Below are 20,477 nucleotides of genomic sequence, written 5' to 3' on the forward strand. Positions count from 1 at the left end.
TCGGGCCACCACATAACAAGGAAATGGACTGAAAGGTTGAGAAAGAAGACAGAGAAGCATCAATGATCTATTGTTTGCAGGGAGGGCACTGCATACAACTCCTCTGGCAGTTAATATATCAAAGAAAGCCAAACATACTACACCATCTGCAACGAGATATTTTGCAAATACACATTACGTCATCTGTAGTTCTTTGGCTTAATAAAAGCATTAAGAACAGCTATGTACCCAGGCAAGTATGTGTGACTATGCGCACACACTCCCACAGCTTCCAACAAAGGTCTGGAATCTATCAAAGCTTCCAAATTGCAATTACCTTTCAAAGGAGGAAAAATGCATTACAGTACCTCTGTGCTGTGAAATGAACTATATTCTATACTGTGTACTACAGTTTACACCCTTCAGCTTGGCTGTGCACCTGTGTTTAGTTCAGCCTTACACATTATGAAATATATTATGTGGATGTTGAGAAGCTGATCCGCAATCAGCAATGAAAGCTATTTTTACCTTGGCAAGGGTCTGACTCAAAGTGTTTTTCCAACACTCTAATGCTATGATACAAATAAATGGTTATTTAATGTTCACACACTCTCACATACTGTAGAAGTCAAGAAGCTATTATTATCATCGTTCTGCAGAGTTCAGTCTTATTAATTCACGCACCTTCAAATCTTGAAAATAATGAGCCAAGTCTCTGGTATTATTAAGAGAGACAAGTGGAATTATTAAACTCGCACAACTTGGAAGCTCACAATAAACTGATAAAATCTGTGTTTAGTTTTGTAAGAACAACAGAAATGTCACTTAGGAAATATTTTATTACAGCATCAGATTTAATGTATCTCTGCTTTAATGATGATGCAAAAGTCTGTTCATTTATCTTCAGATCAGACACAGATGTGCCTGTGCTGATAATTATATGTTATTATAAAGTAATTAACAAGAACTAATGAGGCAAAGGTAAAGTCCTTGAAAAAATGCCACTTAAAGTAAAGTTAGCAATTCCAGTTTGGTAACTTAGTAATGTCTGTTTGTCCATCCATCCATTCAGCTGCTCACAGGGCTATAGTCTTACATTTCTATATCATTACCACTGATATATTTCACTACTGTAACTGGTAATATGTATATAATATGCCAAAAAAAGTCAAATTCTGGGCCCATATTTAAAAATAACAATTTGGCCAATAGGTGATCTTTTTTTGTGTTATATCATTGATTAATTTGCTTTTTGTTGCTCTTCATCAGACCATATTTGCCAATTATCCAGTGCAAAACGGATTGAATACAACAGATAAATATCAGCAGCCATCAGTAAATGGCATCTTATTTGCTGATAGCTTATACTGACGTTTATATAATATATCAGTGCATTAGCAGTCATTTACTGAATGATAAATAGTATTTTTGTGAGTAAATCTTACAATGTGCTTTGCCAAAACTATCATATACATAATCAAAAGGGAAAAAAGCAAATTTTCCCTGACTTGCAGCGAAGTAGAATCATCAAACAGTATAAAATTTAAACAGTTGAAACTAAAAGCAACTAAAATGCCTCAGATCTGCACTTCAGTCGAGAACTTAACACTGCTCATGTTGTAGGTTTGACTTTCAAGCCTTTTTAATAAGCACAACAGGGCGTCCAGAAGAGGACATGCATTCATAAAGCAGATGGACTGGCATGCTCATAAAAAATGCAGGGTTATTAATTGTACAATCTGTGATGTCTAGAAAGCCTACTGAGCAGCACCAAAAAAAACATCCATATCTATCTATCTGAAGGCAGAATGTGAGGCTGTCATGCAGAAAGAAACATATCGGGGGAGATGTACAAAAAAACCTCAGCACTGAAATATTAATGCTGCCGTAATCCTTTAAATAGGCATCATATTACACATCATGTTTTGACATAGACTAATACAGAAATCTCTCTAAAAAGTCTGCTGGTTGGGTAACGCTTAAGTATGAGTCAGAGTAACTGGAACAGGCAGGCGATTTGCTTAAGAAAAGAAAGCAAATGTTTCTCAGTCAACACACAGCCTCAGATAAAGCCTCATTATCCATGTGATTTTAGAGCTTTCATAACAGCGAATCATTAAAAAGAATAATTTAATAATGAATCTATCAGGGAATTTGTCTTGGAGGCAGAGCTGCTAGCGCATTATGAAAGCACCTCACTCTGTTTCTGTCTATTTAAGATGCCTGGCAGAGGTCACATCAATAGCATCTCTGTTGTTCCAGACCTGACTAATGGAGAGAAGAGAGACACAACTGTTGTTTCAGGCCTCCCTAATGGAGAGACGGAGCTCTTCATTTCCTCTGAGGCCATTCTCATTGTTTAACCATGCACCAGCCTTCAGCCCAGCTTCATTGCATAAGCCAAAAAAACACATTATGTGACAATCCAGAAATAAAATAACACAAATTATTGATGAATATAGCTATCCAAAGAAGCTGAATTTGATTACGGCGTGAGCCATAACAGGATATGGCTCGACTGTTGGGTGGTCTCTTTCTCTTTCTCTCTCTTTCTCCCATTCAAATTCGAGGCATGCTCAAACATCTAATAGATTTTTCCACCCCAGCACACAATTTACTGCTTACAGATTTAGAATTCTCTGGCTTCCGGCCAGGCCACAGTCAGAAGGGAATTAATGATATGAGCACATCAGTGAGGAAAAACAGCTTGTGATTCTCTCTCCTACAGGTCTGGGCATAATGAAGAAGATACTGCCATAAACCCCCCAAAAGAAAAAAAAAACATAGCAAAGGAGGAGAGAAGAAAACAGGAGGGGGTGAGAAAGGCACATAATCAATACAAACACTCCATTAAATTACTTCAAAAGAGATTTTGGACAGTTTCTAGAATTAGTTCTGCAGAGAAAAAAAAGCAGAAGGGGAAGCAAATATGTCTGAGGGGCGGAAAGCAAACAAGTGCAAACGATACAATCTGCCACATGCTCTGAACGGAGGAGTACAGTGGCAGTGTGTCTTACAAAAGCATGGCATTCTTTCTTTGCCTGAGTCACAACATACCATTACTCTTGTAACACCACAACCCAGTTGTCTTTATCTTTTTCAAGAAACTGCTTACTCCTTCCCACGTTGCAGTCGAAACATAAAACGCTTTCACGTGTGATAGTGACTCAGTGTCCCAAATATTGTTCTGTATTGTCACCAAGACAAATCAACCATGAGAAGACCGCATCTGTCTGTTTCCTTATCACAAGTTCCTACCCGCATAAACATTCTGTGACTCTGTGAACAGTCTCTTCTCTGAAAGAGGACAGAATCTACCCTCTACATCAAATTGAAATGTTCCGACTGAAATATTGTCAGGATATCAACTCGGGTATATGTGCCAAGCCTGGCATACAGATCAGATGTTGTATCGGATGTTGTATACAGCGGCTATATCCCCCGAGTGAGCGAGGCTGTAAAGATTCTTGGAAAAATAAAGCCAGGTACGCGTGTCACGGGCCTATTACGCCTTCGAGATCAATCAGTGTAAGTGACAAAAGCGACATCGCTAAATACGCTCAACCACATGTCAGCATTTAGACTTAAAAGTGTGCCCGTGTCCTCTTTAGTGTGAAATTTCCTCTTTTGTGTTACTGTCGATCTGCTGCAGCTCAATACAACTCAACGACATCAATGCAAAGAGGGCACCTTAAGTCATTCTGTGCGTCAAGACGACACAGAAAGGGAAAAATGTTTGGACATGACATGGGAAATTTGTCCAAATTTTCATGCTGTTAACATTTACTTAAAATAGCTTCATACACACTTAAAAATCACATCAGCAGTAACTGTCAGTTACTGAAGTTGAAGTGTCAGTTCTGAAGTTGCATTCTGACTGACATGTGAAGGTACGAGTGTCATTTCCTGTTTGCATAAACTGGTGTGTTGACTTTTTGTATAACAAGTTCCAAAACCAGTATTCATGCAAAGTAGCTTATCCTGTATGGAAATGATGGAACCATACATCATTTTTTAATTCAATTTTGTAGTGAAGGTTAGGTGTTTATCCGAGAGTTACGTGTTTGATTCTTAGCTTCTCTAATTCCCAAGCTGCCCTTGGGCAAGAAACTCCACTAGTGCATAGATGTGGAAAATATGTAAGTTCCTTTTAGACAAAAGCACCCTCCAAATGTATTTAACTTGAAACTGCATACATTATAAAGAAGGTCAGTTATGATTTAAGCATAGAGCTCACAATAACGTGCATTTTCATTCGAATCTGTTATGTGAAATTTGGACATTGACACACTTACTGGATAGAAACATTATTCAAAGAACTCTATTTGTGGCTTTTCATACAACAAAAAGTTGCATAATGAACATGAATTTCCTTGAATTCCAATAAGTGGCTTTCATTTCCATTACTAACTGAATATTGCATGAAAATGTTCTGCCAGATCCAATCCATCATTTGTTGGTTAAACATCAAAATTACAGCTTTGAGCAGCACTGCACATAGTATGTAGTATTTTTTTTTAATTAAAAAATAGATGGAGTCATATAATTTTCATTTTTGTATGGTTGAATCTTCAAAGGTGTTAGAGCATAGAAACAGTATTTAAAAAAAGTCAAGGAGATGGGCGAATTCACCATCCCTGCAATTCACTCTATTTTTTTCTGCCAGCATGGTTCCTTTAGTCTCAGTGTTTTCTTGGAGAGCCCTGATCCCTCCAATTGCTGAGGGATGAACTGCCTACAGATCATACTATGGGTGAGGGCAGGAGTCATGAACACCATCTATGTTCTTTGAACGCAGGAGTCGCAAGCTATGACCTTGTATAATCCTCCACATCATCTCAGCTCACAATCTGTTCAGTGGCATCCACACCGAAGGCTTGAATTAAAGAAAGACAAGACAGAAAACCTATTGAGCTATTTTGTGAGCATGAGCCATTCTGTCTTTTTTTCTCCAATCCTTTATTATTTTTCTTCTACAGCACTCTGTGTCTCCCAGCACAAGCCTACAAACTGTATCAGCAGATACAGCTCTCAAACACTCGGCCTCGTAGTATACGACCAGAAACCAATTTCGGCAGGCAGCAATGAAAAAAAAAAAAAATGAGGCCAGTCCTCTAGGGAGAGATAGAGGGGCAGAATGTAAACTTCCCTGGGAAGCCATCCCTGGTGGATTGAACTGTAAAAAGAAGCTCTAATACCCACTCCAATACAAGATAAACTGAGTGGACAGTTTACATTACCTGATTAAGTGAATTACACCACAGATTACATAAGTACTGCGAAATACATTACATCACCCATGCAGACTTGCTATCTCTTTATCGTTAGTTAGGAATTTGAGTGAGACAAACACAGTTCAACACAACAATTTTTCAGGGCTGGAGATTCTTCAGAAAAAAACCACACAGTTCTTAAAACAGAACTGCAGATTGCCTCAAATCAAGTACTTCTGTATTTCCCTTTGCTATTTTGAGTTCAAGCGGGTTCACACTGATAACTCGGTGTGAGTGCACTAGTACACTGATGGTGGACTTACAATGGTCATAAAGTTGACTGACATTACATGCTTCTTACCCTCGGTGGGTAACCACTTTGGCTACGTACAAAGGCTTTCAATGGTGAGGCTAATGCAGTGCAGCAGGTCCAAGAAGGTAGGAGGAGCACTGCTGATAGGACTATCAAATAGACATCCAGATATATATGGTGCTTAGCCAAAACTGGACAGATTGTAAAGGTTCCACTGTACAGTATGTTTAAGCATGGGTCCATCTTGTGAAGCAATGCCCAGCTTTGTTTATAAAATACACGTTTTTCCCATGTATTTAATTTTAGCTGCAAAGATCTACACAACATTTTAGACTCCTAAAATAGGTGCCTTTTCTTAAAGTGGCGGTGGCAAGCTGGGAAATATATTATTTGTATTTCCTGACCTTGCTCTCTGTCATTTGTGGAAAATTCCCGTGAACATGTTGACTTTGACTACGCAACAATTTGTTTTTCAGCAAGTGTCTTATTGAGTAGTTTGTCCATGAGAGAGGGAACATAAGATTGAATGTGTTTGTTCAAGTATGTAAAAGATATCTGCACCAGGGGGTATCATAGAGTTGTTATATCTGCAAGAATGCTGCAGAAGATGATTTAAAACACACTGTGAACTCTATTATTTTTGGGGGGTTTTCTGTGTTACCCCAATGTCCACACTATAGATTAATGTATGAGTGTTCATTGGCTTGCTAAGCTGTAAACATTTAGAACATTTGGAGCTAACATTCAAATCTGCAACTACCAACAGCTTACCAATACGTTCACTCTGACACAGTCAAAAATCACCTATTATGCAATGAGGTACAAAGTGTACATTGTGTGCTACATGGAAGTGTAGTAATGGAAGTATTTGAGGAGAGACACAGTGTCAGAGCCAGAATAGATGTTTCTCGTTTTTCCAGTTTTGGTGCTGAGCTAAGAAGCTGCAGCAGCTTTAAATATAGCATAAAGATATTACCTAATTTTGACCTTCTTGGCTAAGAAAGTGACAAGGCATACATGTCAAAACTTAACTTTCAACAGATGACATTGTTAAAAGACCAAAGAAAGACACCCTGTTATTTCAGGTATGGCACTTTGTGAAACACTTGCTGGAATTTGAATTATGATACCAATAATTTCTCTGCCTTGAAGGTTTTGCAGAGCTGCCAACGGTGCAGGACTGCAGTAAAGGTCACTTGCTTCTAATTAATTACTTTACTTAATGTGGGCATCTTTTGTTACACTTTTTACGCATTTCTGAGGAGAGAATACAGTAGAGCTTTGTTCGCTTACCAAACCACAAAACCCAATGTAATACAGATGAAAACAAAAAAATGTCTTCCTGCTGCTTGAAACACATTTGTCTTTTATTTTTCACATGTTGCCTGTGAGACACTAATGCACAGCAGTGCACTTTATTCACGCTGGCAGCATGCCAGGAAAAGTTAGGATGCACACTTGGAAAAAAAAAAAAAAAGAAGTTTCCCTCGATAACAATGGCACACTTTATTGCTCTTTAGCTCACAATGCTTTTCTGTGCAGCTTGTGGTATTGCTGCAGTATCCTGTTATGAGGAACAATCCAATTCTTCTGACATAGTTACACATCAGCCTGAGAATAACAATCAGCAAATGCATCACTCAAGTTATAAAGAAGGCTGCCACTTCAGGCTAAAAAAGAGAAGAAGAAGCGTGTAGAGTTGTATCATAAAAGCATTAGTTTAGTCAATGAGCGAACGTATTGTACAGAATTACAAGCATTCAGCTACAGGATGCTTTAAGGCTACTTTTATATCTGATCTGCTGCTGCTGTGGTATGAATATTTCATTTTGGTAGTCAGCAGCATTGCAGTGGCATATTTCATATTTCTCTCCCAAACTCTCTGCCTCTCTCATATTGTTAGACTGTCAACAACTGACACACGCCAAAGATATAGTGAACAAACAAACAAATGGATAAGTGAGTACACACCACTGATTGTCGGTGTGTATCATGCGTGTGCATCTATGTGTGTATGTGTGTCGGAGTGTGTATGTGTGTCTCTGGTGCCCTGCCAGAGCCTGAGCCCGTTCTGCTGACTGGGCAGATTCTCTGGCGGAGTGTCCCATCGGAGTGACAAGTGCATTTAGAAACAGCCTGATGGAGTCATTAACGGCAGCGCTGCTCATTAGCAACACATGCACACACACATGCATTCACGCACACACAGAGGCAGGCTCTCAGTAGCAACAGCGTTATCATCAGGTTATTACACCAACAACAGTTAAATCTATAAATTCTAGACTATACCACACGTTTAAAGAAAATCCAAATAAGGAGCATAATACCATTTCAGAAGCAAGCTGACACATCTATTTATGAAAGCGAGCAATCATAGACACACACACGCGCCTGCAGGCACATTCACGCTATATTGATTACTGGAATAACAACAAAGCATTCATTATTGATCGCCTTGTCCTTTTTGCGTATGAGATTCAAGCAATGTCGAGTAATCAAGGGCATTACAGCATCACACAGAAACACAACAGCCTCTCTTCCCGGAAGATCCTGAGCAGAAAACACTACAAGAGTCATCAATAAATCACTATTTTCTACAGAAGAAAAAAAAGTATTTTTAAAGCCTGTAGCAGTTTTACTTCCATGTTGGCTTTAGGAATAAGATGGTTATTAAAAATTAATTATTAGAGGATCAGGAAGCTAAAAAATTCTGGCTTGCTTAAATCGCAAGGAAAGGCACTGGTGATCTGACAAGAAATACTGTAATTGATGGCATTTCAAGCATGTTTGCTATGCTATGTAAAACCATTATAAGCAGTATTTGGCATTGCATCACAGCCAAGTGAGGGAAAGGCAAATAAGTAGGAAAAGGCTTCAAAGGGAACATAATGTTCTTTCTGATTATTAGGCTCAAATGCCAGAGTTTCCTATCTGAATCAGATGAGTCATCTCCAGAGACATCCAGCTTTACGTTGGGGTTGATTCATGGGTAAGGCTGTAGTGAGAACCCAAGAGCCTGCTTCAAGAAACAAGCATTCACTGACACTTAATGGCACGGTGTACATGATGAATACACCAGACAGCCATTCAGATACACACAGCAATGATCCTTAAGGCTGCTGAGCTACACAGCCAATTATGATCTGAACTGATGGATAAGACAGTATCAGAGGTGCCTTATACTGCAGTTTGATGTAACTCAATTATTTATGACATTGCCAGCAGAATGATGTGATTTTTGCAGTGCAGTCTTTGTTGTTGTCACACTCAGAAAACAGAGCTGTAACACTGTAAGATGATAATATGTTGGCAAACACACTGCCATTACCTCTAGCCTGCTTGTATTAGTGTGATTCTTAGCTCATTATAGCGGGAGTAATTCCAACTATGCACTGATGAATTACTCCAGTCAAGACAACACTTGTTAAACCAACCAAAGGACAATAAACATATGATGATAAATGGTGAACATGGGACACAAATACATAAACATTCAACACAGCAGCCCGGAGAAAGTGGAAAGATGACAGTAACCTTTTGGAATGAAGGAAAATAATAAAAAATAACCTCATAAAAGGCTAAAAAGAAATTGAGGTCTCTGCCGGAGCTCACCTAGCTGTGCCCTCTCCCTCTGGACATCCTTGAAGTTGAGTCCACTGGTAAGGGTGCTCTCCCTGTAGCGGTGGAGGGCCTCCCTCCTCCCATTGGTCCCCAGCTCCCGGAGCACCGAGGGTTTCAACGGCTCGGCCTTGAGACTGTTGTCCCATCCTGAGAAGTCTGGTGCCGTCCATTTCACCAGGTCCTCCAGTCGCACGATCACCTTCTCAGACAGCGCAATTACTTCGTGCTGAAAAGAGGCAGGAGCAGAATCACGTAGCGAGTTACATAAACGCAGCTGTGCCACGGAAATGGATCATCTAGTTCCACCACAATTTTATGGCTCTGAAATGGTTTTGTTGCATAGACACATAAACATTTCAAAACAGCACATCTCCAAGTATGCAGATGTGCTATTTTTAATAACCGAGACCAAAAATAACCAACTGTGGTGTGTAAATAATTACACAACTTGGGTTTATGAGATTAGAAAACCTAAAACAAACACAAATAATTACAGAATACAGTACAGAAAACACATACAGGTTCAAAATTATACTTTTCTAAAGAAGAAAAACTCTCATAAAAGTGAAAGTGTTGCTCTGAAATATACTAATGTAAAAGTAGCGTCTTAAGTAAAGTATTGCACCACATCAGGTCCACTACTCAAACTAAGCTGAGCATAATCAGGGTCAAAGTTTGGGTAAAAAAAGAGAGGATTAAAATTAGACCAAAGATCAGAGTCGAAATGAGAGTTTATAGAATAAACAGGACACAACAGCTAAACGGCCTGTGTATAATCTCAATTTGTATGTGCATAAAGTAACGTTATGGCTTTGGATGCACCCTAATGTAAGTAAATTACCGCACCATGAATATGGATGATGTGGATGATTGCTGAATTGAATTTATGCCAGCAACTAAATCAATGTCATTGAGGACATAGGTGTTTTTGACTCTTTGATTAGCGTTTAGGAAGTCGGGCTCCTGATAATCACCGTGAATGTTAAGATTTTATACTCTAAAATGACAAGATGCACTCAGTGGCTATGATTACACCTTCAAAGTGAAGAAGAGCAGTTGAAATGTAATTTGTTATACCGGAAATGTAATGAATGAAGAGGAAAACGCTGTAGCCACAGGTTTCTTCAGTGCACAGTAAAACTAATGTGGCACTGTCAGGAAACTATAAAATGTAAATTTATAGCAGTGACGCGCATGGTTGACACAGAGGCAACGTTTTGTGTACATACTTCAGTCTGCTCAGTTGGCTTGCTTAATAAGATTTGTTCTCCCGTCTGTGTGTGCTTCAACCTATTTTTTTCCTACGGTGGATTCAGCTCCTTTTAATAACTCTCATGCTCAAAAGAACTACAAGTCCAGAGGAGGGAAGGAAGCAGACATGCTTAAATGTGTTTCCATTTGAAGGGCTAATGGCTGAAGTGCTTGTTACCAACAGAATGGAGTGCTGTGCTGTAAGATGGCTATTACAGAAACAGGGAAATCTGGAGGACAGATGTGTACGGGCAGAAACGCAGACACACTGAGTAGGTCTCTGATGTTTACCTTGGTTATCTCCAATTTACCAGGCATCTGTCTGCCTGTACTTATTTCCCCTCAAAGAGCTGTCGACATTAAAATAACAGCCATTTATGTCATATCAATGTGTGTTGGCAGAGGGTGTGGACAAAATAAAGCTACACTTTAGAACAAATCCTTTCTTTGTGAATCTTTAAATGTTAAGATAAGCTGTTTTTTCTTTTAGCCATTTAATGTCGTATTTGTTTCGAGTTTGTCACCAAATTCCAGAAACATGCATATGGCTTTTGTGTGTTTCAGATTCTCCCTGAGTGCTCTGTCTATACAATTACCCATATTCAGTTCTCACATCATTGCAACTAAAGGCATATCAAATCCCAACCAGTTGGAGACAGTATTTCCTTATAAAGGAAAAGCCTGCGAGGGATAGCTTGATATAGCTGTGCCTCCCTCACTAAGTAGAAACATCAAACATGGGTTTTCGGTCTTCTTATAATGAGCTGTCTTCAGCTGTCAAGTGGTGGCGGGTGGTTGTAACCGGCTTTCCATGCAATGAAAAACTGACTGCTGTTTCTGCCTTCAGAAAAGCCGACCATTTGAATAATGTAGAGCAACAGTAAATAGCATTCAGCCTGCAGCCAAAAACCACATTGTAGTGTATTTCTACAGAATTACCTACTATACTTTGATGCAATCTCTTGACAGCATATTGAGAAACAACATCATGAAATATTGCACTTGAACCCATTTACAGCTAAAATAATGCACTGAATGCTCAAACAGTCAAACGGCAGTAATTCAAGTCTCCCAATAGCACACCGGAGCATACACGCAGCTATATCAAACCTTAAAAACACACAGCCATTCCCTCTATATTAATCAGGTGAATGACATGGTGCCTTGTGTGACTGTCAACAGATGCTGTTTGGGGACTTGTTCGGCTTGAGAGCAAAACACAACAGGTGAGCGCAATTCAGGAGCTGTCAACACAGTCCAGAATATAATCAGTCTATGAACAGAGCTGCAGCCCTGAAAACAGGCTACATCCATTACTTTGCCATATAATGCCTTTCCTTTCCCTTCTGTACTTTGGCTGCACAACTTTACAGCAGCGAGTCTGTGAGCTGCAGCAGGAAGATGAATTTTGGCTTGTGGTTTGCATAAGTCATGATATTTGGTTGAGAAATGTTTAGGTAAAGAGTTTGGTAATGTGCTGTGTTTCCGTAAAAGGCTTCTGAAAACCAGCCAAGTCCGTAAGTTGTTGAGAAATGATCAAAACAGCAGCATTGCACCAACCTCTTTTGCCCTTACACTGAGAAAAACACTGAACTGCAGCTACAACAAATGACTATTTCCTTCATGACTTTTAGCCTGGAGTCAAAGTGGCATTGCAAGAGAAAATATTTAAAGCTGGGCCCACTCAATACTTGATATCAAATTAAACTGAACATTGTTGATATTTTCGAATAAATATTAAACTCCTAGAAGTTGTGATGTCTCAGTTCTGAGTATATTCTGAGCTTCTTATACCACAGCAACAGAAACCTGAATAGTTTTCACACTACTGGGTCAAACGAGAAATTTAAAGGCACTGATCTAGCAACAGAAGAACCCCTCAGCTAGTCTGATTGAATATCATCAGACATGAGGGCAATGGTCAGTTTGTTGGGGGGCTATAACTGGTAGATATCCAGGCCAGGATCTGTACCATCCACTTGTTATTGTTTATGTATAATGATAGATCATAAAAAGCAAAATTGGGATCATCTGAAGAACCCCTGCATGCTATACCAAAGGCTTCTCAATAATGTGATTGTTCAAAGAAACCACAAATTTCCAGTATCAGTCAGTAAAATTGATTAAGAAAATAATGCGTAATAATAGGGGAAATGATGACTACAATAACTGCTAACCTACTTGCTAAACTGCTGTTGACTAATATTCTGTCATCCCCATTAATTGACTAATTTTACTAAGATTAATCACTGTAGCAGCGTTGCAGGGGTCTTCTTCTCACTCCTCTGATTTGGGGCGTCTTGGGGCCCTGCTCCTCTGTAAATGCCGCCCATCCACACTGTGCTGTCATTTCGAGTTAGGCAGTTGATAGTTTAGCAAAGCGGCAGACACAGCCAGCAGGCCACTTGATAATATAGGTCAGAGGACTACAAGCCTGCAGCCACGAGGTGACACTCCACATCAGCAACACACCAAATAGCCTGGTGTCATTTCATTGACACTTCCGACACAGATGCATTAGAAGCATTTATACACAACACTAAATATCTTCATGTGTTGGCATAATTTTACTGTGGGTACATCAATAAGCCCATATAAACACAAACTGCTCCGTTTACGGTTGAGTTAAAATGCAAGATAACACATTAACAGCTCAGTGTTACAGCGTGGCTCCATACTTCTATCAATAATTTATGTTATTACTGCAGCAGCATGATATCTCCAAAAACATTACTGAGTGAATTTATTGCTATGACTGCACATAATGGACTGAAAGTATAAAAAACAGCCTGCTGCTGCGAAACTGTAGATAACTCTGTTCCAGAAACCCATGACTCCAGCAATCTCATTGAAATTAAACTCGCTAAAATCCATATCATTCAATTTATATGGATGCAATAGTGTACTGGTGGCAAAACAGCACATAAGGGACATTCCCAATCCTATATTTGGTGATCCAATTACAAACAATGTACCCTGAAATATTCCATATCACTCCAAACAATTCCCTGTGAGAAATCCACGCCACTGTGCGCGAGCATTAAGGCAGACATTCCTGACTGTCAGCGTTCTGCGGCGGAGCGTCTCATCGCTCAGACGGGACTTTCAGCTTGAGAGTCAAGGGGTGCATGCTCCCAGTTGGTGGGTATCTTTCTATACTATGGGCACACACGTACACATACACACAGTACTCCTGTCATGCTGGGAAGGTTTCAGCCTGCTGCCTCGGAGAGGTCAGCACTGGAATTCCTAAGGCCAAAGGAGATTAGTAATTGAGTAATGGACATGGTGACATGGACAATGAAGAGACAGAGAGGGAGAAAGAGAGAGGTGGAAAAATTGAGAGAAAGAAGGAGAAAGAAAGAGAGAGAGAGGCTAGGAAACACAATATGAGTTCATTATCTATCTCCCCTCCCCATGACTGACCTTGGCTTCAGTGTCCCAAAACAAACTTATCTGGGAATTAAAGAGGAACTCAGGGGAGTAAGCCTGGAACAATTGAATTAGAATATTTTCTTTTTGAGACTGCCTAAAGACTACAAAGAGTTCAAAGCATTGCATTTAAAAGGTGACTGTACATTATGTACTACCACTTAATTGAAGCAGTTTATTCACATGCATAAATGTTGCTGTAATATCGGCAGGGTGCTGAACTCATCTTTTATTCACTGATTCCATTAAGCAACTTCACTTACATCGGCCAGGGTGATTTATGAACTTTGCATTCTTTTGCAGTTATAACGAAAGAGAGAAATAGCAAGATAAGAGGAGTTTTCAAAGCCTTACTGAAAGTGGGTGAAGCATCCATCATGTAAGGTGACACCACAAAAAAGCTGTGTCAGCTCCCTTGAATCGCTGCAGCTTTGTATCCTTGTATTTTAGCATATGCGCACGCAAAAAAATAAAATAAATAGAAATACAGAGAGACTGAATGCATGTTGATTCCACATGCTCCATCTAAGAGAGCGCAGTTAAGAATTAAAAATATTGGCTGGAGGATTTAAGCAAGAGCTTCCCATCTGTGGCTGCATTCTCCTCAAAGGTTATAATAACGATCCACTATAGCTGGGGGCGCTGGAGTCATGCATCAAGGCAAATGTTTGCCTGTTCAAGTGGTTAGTCAATGACAAAGTGGAAAAAACTGAACTAAAGAGCACCAAAAGTCTTCTGTGTGTTGACAAACAGGCTCCGCTGTAACATATCATTACTTTAGCCTGCAAAGACATTTGGTGAATAGAATCAGAATCAGAATGTTTGCAGGGGTTTTTATAGCCTTTGAAGTCCAGTGTATTACATTTTAAAGGTTTTAAATTACACTATCCTAAAAAGCTGGTAATAATTTACATGCTATTTCAGCAATGGTGAGGAATTCACTGGAGGGCAGTGTTCAGAGTTAATGACTTGTTCTGCGGCAGGAGGAGGCATATATGCGTGCACGCCACACATGCACACTAAACACATCCCCACTCCAACCCCCCCACCCCACCTCTAAATTCCTGCCATTGTTGTGTGAATGGGGAGATTTGCTATAATGCACACACTGGTCAAGGCAACAGAGCAGTATGGACGCACTCAAAGGATCACTGTAAAAATGTGCCATATCACATTTACACTCGAGTCATTCAGCAGAACGACCTTATCCATCAAAATGCTGGTCGCATATCTAAGCCACTTACACTTAACTCAACTAGCATCCCAGATGCTTGAATTACCCATTCAGGGTTTTTCCCTTAGGAAAAATCAAAGAAGCAGCAAATGAATACAATCTAATTTCCCTACAAGCTGGCTTTCCAAGCACTGAAACACATGCATGGACTACTGCCATGTACTGAAGAAATGGCTCTGGATGCATGCCAAAGTGTTTTCCACAGCAATCAATACTGGCCTACTGCTGCAGTCCCCAGCCTGTCAGTGTGTCTGTGTATGTGTGTCTCTGTGTCTATGTGTGTGTGAGCCAAAGCCTTGTCAGCTAGAGGGACAGAATAGAGGAGAAGAGAGGTCAGATGAAATCAGAGGTGATGATAATAGCACATTAATATAACATGATCTAGAAATATTCTCTGCGGTTGTGACTTCCTATTAAGAGAACCTTGCTGTATTTGCACTAATGTGGGATATATAGTATAAGATAAGAATAAGCAATTAACCGCCTGAAGCAGCGTATACAATAAGTGGGTGTTGTGTGTGTGTGTGTGTGTGTGTGTGTGTGTGTGTGTGTGTGTGTGTGTGTGTGTGTGTGTGTGTGTGTGTGTGTGTGTGGTGAGCTGTTATCTACAACAGCTCTCTCCTGAAATAGGGAGTCCAAAAACAGAAAGTATTACAGCCGGTGAGCAGCACCAGCAAGAGAGGCAGGCCATTTGGAGTGAGAAGAAATAATGTGTCACTCAGTGAGTTTTAAAACACATGTGACTGCTTCGTCGGTGGCAGTTTGCAGGCAGACAAATAGAGCAGAGGCCCCAATAGAGGGTTTGTCATAATGGGTGAGCAACTCTACACAAAGCCTGTTTAAAGAGCAAGCTGAGCTCAACTGGTGGGGGTAAACACTGTTTGTCATGCTGTGATCCAATGAAAAATAAAGCTTCCTCTACATATGGACTTAATAATTAACTCAGCATAAATAGGTTAATAAATTTTTCCCTGGATCTGTTTATCAACCGTTCAGCAAATACGGGCGCCGAGAGTTACGCTTATTCGATGAATCATTATTTTTGTTTCCAGCCAAAGTTGAGTGGATTCAAAGCTGGCTGTGTTTAAAAGGAATTGACCTCCAACCCTTTGACAGAAGAAAAACAAGCACAGTAGGTCACGGGTTGGTTCCTCTTGTCACTGCACAGCACAGCAAAACATGACAAATACAGCGCAGGAGAGGCTGAGAGCAAACAAATACCTGAGAAATAACCAGGAAATTACATCATACCACAGCACTGAGAACACAAGTGAATCAGTAATCCAATTCTGGGGAATTGTTCAATATATGGCTGTTTTGATATCTTAAAACAAAGTCATGCCCTTTTGGTATTTGAAGGATATTGGCTTCAGGCTTAAGATAATAGTTATCTACAAGATACAAGGCATGATCTGTTGGAGAAAGAGAGCAAAGCAGCACCGACTGTCATAAGTCATACACTGATTCTGCTTTATGTTGTGTGAAAATATTCAAGAGTAAATCTCACATGATCTGAGAGTGAATGTTATAAATTGTGGCTTTACCTCATGCCCGTGCTCATTTAACACCAAAACCTTGTGAAAACAACACACTTCCTGAGAACTGCAAGTTATCAAGTTCATACCTGCATGAGTCACTGGGCTAATTTGAACCCCTGATTTTCAGCCAGTCAATTACAGATTTAGAGTCAGCGTGGCTCCACAGTCACTAATCTGTCTTTATACACCACCGGTCCTGGAGAAAAATGACTAATGCGAGGTTTATAAATTCCACTTTTCAGCGCAGCTAAAAATGAACTTCTCTCTAATGTTTACCTTTTCACACATACATCACTCAGACGCAGAGTTTAGCAGCCGATGAGTTTTAATGTCATAGCTTTATTGTCAGACTGGCTTGCCCTTCCTGTTTGTTTTTTGGATTACGGCTTGCCTCTGTAAGCACTCCTAGCTGACTCATGCGGTGCAGATTAGTGTTATGGGGCAAAGTCAGCGAGAATCTGAATGGGCTCTGTGAAGGTCATAAACTGACTTGAAGTTGTCAGGGCAATTTCCACTCTGTAATATACAGTAAGTAGTCCGATTTGCTGAGAGTGGAGTGTTTGACAAGTCCTTTAATTGAGGTCAGCCTGGAGGCACCTACATTGCACTTAAACATATCAGCCCTCTTCTATAATCATTACAATGCCTTGTTTATGCATAGAGACTGCTTTTTATTTCTGCTGTGACTTCTCTTATCCTGCACTTTTTCATATATATGACAAATATGAGGTTTCATTTGCACTGCCAGGACACACCTTCTGGTAGTTAAGTATCATATTTTCCAGATATGATGTCCAGTGGAGTGGAATGTAATCACTTTGCAATGCAAATAAGTCTTTGGGAAAGGGGCGGGGAAGACACGTCGTTGCGCAAGCGTTGCCTTAGAATCAGCAATGCATGCACTCGAAGTAATTACTAAATAATTGCAGCGTGCTAAAGACTAACGCGAGGGGATTTCGGGAGATGATACCAGTTCATACAAGAATGATAGTTTGTCTAAAGCGCTGCCCATAAATAGCCACCTTTTTCATGAAAGGGAAATGTGATAGGCACTCTATTACTCAAGAGGAAAGAATGTAAGTAAACCTTCAGCGGAAGAGTCAAGTACAAACACGGCTTTGTCCTTCCCTATAAACAATATATGAGCACCAGAGGGTGATTTCAATGCAGCCGCAAGTGATCAAAAGCACATAGCAGTAATTAAAGTGCTGCGGTCGTATCAGGGAATAAAACAACACATCATTTGTTTTACAGCCAGTTAGAAAAACTCAATAATCAGACTAATGCCATTCAGTGCAGCGATGTAACCGGATCACAAGCGCCACATATGGCCACAGCCAATTATAACTATTGCTTTTCTGTGCCAACAACAGCGTAATTCAACACACAGAGGTTTTAAGTGCAATATCACATTGTTAAGGATGGAAATGCTCACATGGAAAATTATGCAAAACGCGGAGAGTAGCTAAAACGTGTCAGCGCTGGCTTTTTGCTCTGCCACGCTTTATGACTCGCTCTACTTCTTTCAACATCAGGCTGCATTACAAAATATCTAATAACTATCGTAGCGACCGATCTGAGCCAGTTTGATCCCATGCATTCATTACCGTTTCGCAATTTCCGCCCATATGTCTGCGCTTGACACGCTTTACCCAGAAATGAAATGACAGAGCCCAGGCGCAGGATTGTTGCGGATTTTCCCCTTTATAACACAATTAACCCCACAGAGCGCAGCGGCAGCCTTATTGAGCGCAGCTGGACAAGTGCACATTCAGCAGTTGACACCACAATAGACAAACAGACTAAAAGTAAAACTAGTGGAAAAAGAAAATACCGCTGTAGGTCAGTCCTTTTACTGCTCGCATTAATCATTGTCAGTAACAGTGCCTGTGTTTATAAATGCCCGTGTCACCGGAGACATCCAATGCCAACTCTTAATGCGGTAAAGATGTTAAATTAAATCCTCCCGAACGAGGTGGACTAAAAACACCAAAAAAATTCACAATTATTCATCAGACGATTAATATTCCTACCTCTCCATGAGTGACTGTGCGTCCCTGGGGAGTATCCTCGGGTAGAAAATAAAGTTTGGAGCTTGATAAAAGTTGTTTGCTTGTTCTTTCTTCCCAGAGCAGCTGAAGCTCCGCTATGCAAATAGGATCCTCCGGTTTGCATCTGACGAAGAAAAAGTCTCCGAGAGACAGGATTCTCGGTTTGGCGTCCCGGTTAAATTTAAAGGCTTTATAGAATATATATGGTCCATGTAAACCGCAAGACGAGCCCACCCACTGTAGAGGGAAAAAAAGGCAAACAGGGAAATATTTACATTGCTTATCAACTCGTTTTCGTAAACAATTTGTAACAAGGCGAAAAAAAACATTTCTAATGTCCCTGCGTTATTACGCATAGTTGGCTAATATCAAATTAGGATCTCTCCGTCTTAAGCAAACAATTAGTATCATGTAACTATTTTTAGATGGTCAACATATTCACAGATGTAGTCATACAAATGCTGTATGTTTAAAGTTTTGTGGATAGGAACATGAGGATACTTTAGAGCAGGTGGCGTTTAGCGCAATGCGAAAATAAAACAAATCGACGGTTGATATTAAACGTTACCTTCAGTGAGTTCGGCTCCATCTCGACGTTATGAATTGATTAAACTCAACACGCTCTCCAAACTTGCTGGCTTGAATGGATTGGCAAGGTCCTGAAAGGGACGTATTTTTCTAGAGTTTAAAACATGGCGTTTCCGTCGTTGGAGCGACACCGAAAAAATATGTTTTCAATTAAATACGCCGCGAGAAACATCGCCCATATTTGTATTCTAATCCGATTAAGAAAATATTTTATAGTGGCCTTTTCGGCACATTTCTATTATTCGCGACCGCTTATTTAGGTAAAATATTAAAGTCCAACGCAAATATTTAAAACAAAATCACTCAGCTATGAAACATAACTGTAAATAGAAAAATAAAAAACAGGATCTGAGCAAAATATTCTGCCCACAGAAGCTGACTTTGTGCCATTATTCTGCGTTTAAGGGCTTTTACGAGACTATGTATCTTCCAGGACTTCTGTAAACGACGTTCAGTATGAAAGCACATTTCTCAGAGTAATGACACTGAAGCGCTCGCTGTGGATGCCTTCAAGAAACAATGTTACATGAAAGTTAATAGGGCTATCAAATGATTCCTCAAAAGGCAGTGTAGGACCCGTGAGGTGCTTTTGCTTTGAGCGGAACTTGGTATGCGCTATGGCTCAGGCTCGAGCAGTGGGTTTAATGCTGGAAATAATGCCCTTTATATATTTTGAAACGAGCATTTGAAAAGACAAAAAAAAAAAAAAAATTGGCCGAGTTAGAAAGCGGGGCGTCACGAGACAGAATCCACGAGGCGGTCCTTTCTCCGTACATAAATCATATTCAAACGCTAACCTGACCTTGTGCAGACAGCTGGATATGTGTTTGACACAGGTTAACATATCTGAACGATTAAAGTCTCTTATAATTACGTTGATGAATATTCATCATTTTAAACAGTCGGGGATTGCAACCGATGTAAGGAAACCAGTATTAGCTTGTGAATTATTAATAACAGCTATGTTATTCATACCAAGTTACACAAACTTCTCGGTTTCTATTTACATCTGCGGACTCATTGTCCTTTGAGTCCCCGCTGTCTGAATGTGTCAGCTCTATTTTATCGGCTGTCTGGAATTATTCGTATATTCAAAAGTACCGACTGAGTCCACAGCGCTGTGCTGTTCCTCCACCGTCATCCACCCTTTGCCCTGCATTTATCCACCACTCAGATCTCAGACCATGCAACAGCAACACAGGCCTACTTCTGACACCAGCTATTTCAAGCACTATTACGCAATGCGCCTTTTTTTTC

General features: G+C 40.1%; 1 protein-coding gene across 1 annotated transcript in view; it reads right to left on the minus strand.

The window, feature by feature from the left end:
- arid5b (AT-rich interaction domain 5B) overlaps positions 1–19,267 on the minus strand; it is a 74,762-nt gene extending 55,495 nt beyond the window's left edge. Inside the window, exons 1-3 of the mRNA XM_005727331.1 lie at positions 19,201–19,267; positions 18,615–18,869; positions 9,118–9,352 (exon numbers count right to left, since the gene is read on the minus strand). Coding sequence (XP_005727388.1) covers positions 9,118–9,352; positions 18,615–18,869; positions 19,201–19,221 — 511 coding nt within the window. The 5' untranslated portion in view covers positions 19,222–19,267. The remainder of the gene's footprint in view (positions 1–9,117; positions 9,353–18,614; positions 18,870–19,200) is intronic.
- Between the last annotated feature and the right edge of the window lie 1,210 nt (positions 19,268–20,477).

This window comes from Pundamilia nyererei, unplaced genomic scaffold, assembly GCF_000239375.1.
Source record: "Pundamilia nyererei isolate P.nyererei 1_Seehausen unplaced genomic scaffold, PunNye1.0 scaffold00024, whole genome shotgun sequence".
Classification (NCBI taxonomy): domain Eukaryota; kingdom Metazoa; phylum Chordata; class Actinopteri; order Cichliformes; family Cichlidae; genus Pundamilia; species Pundamilia nyererei.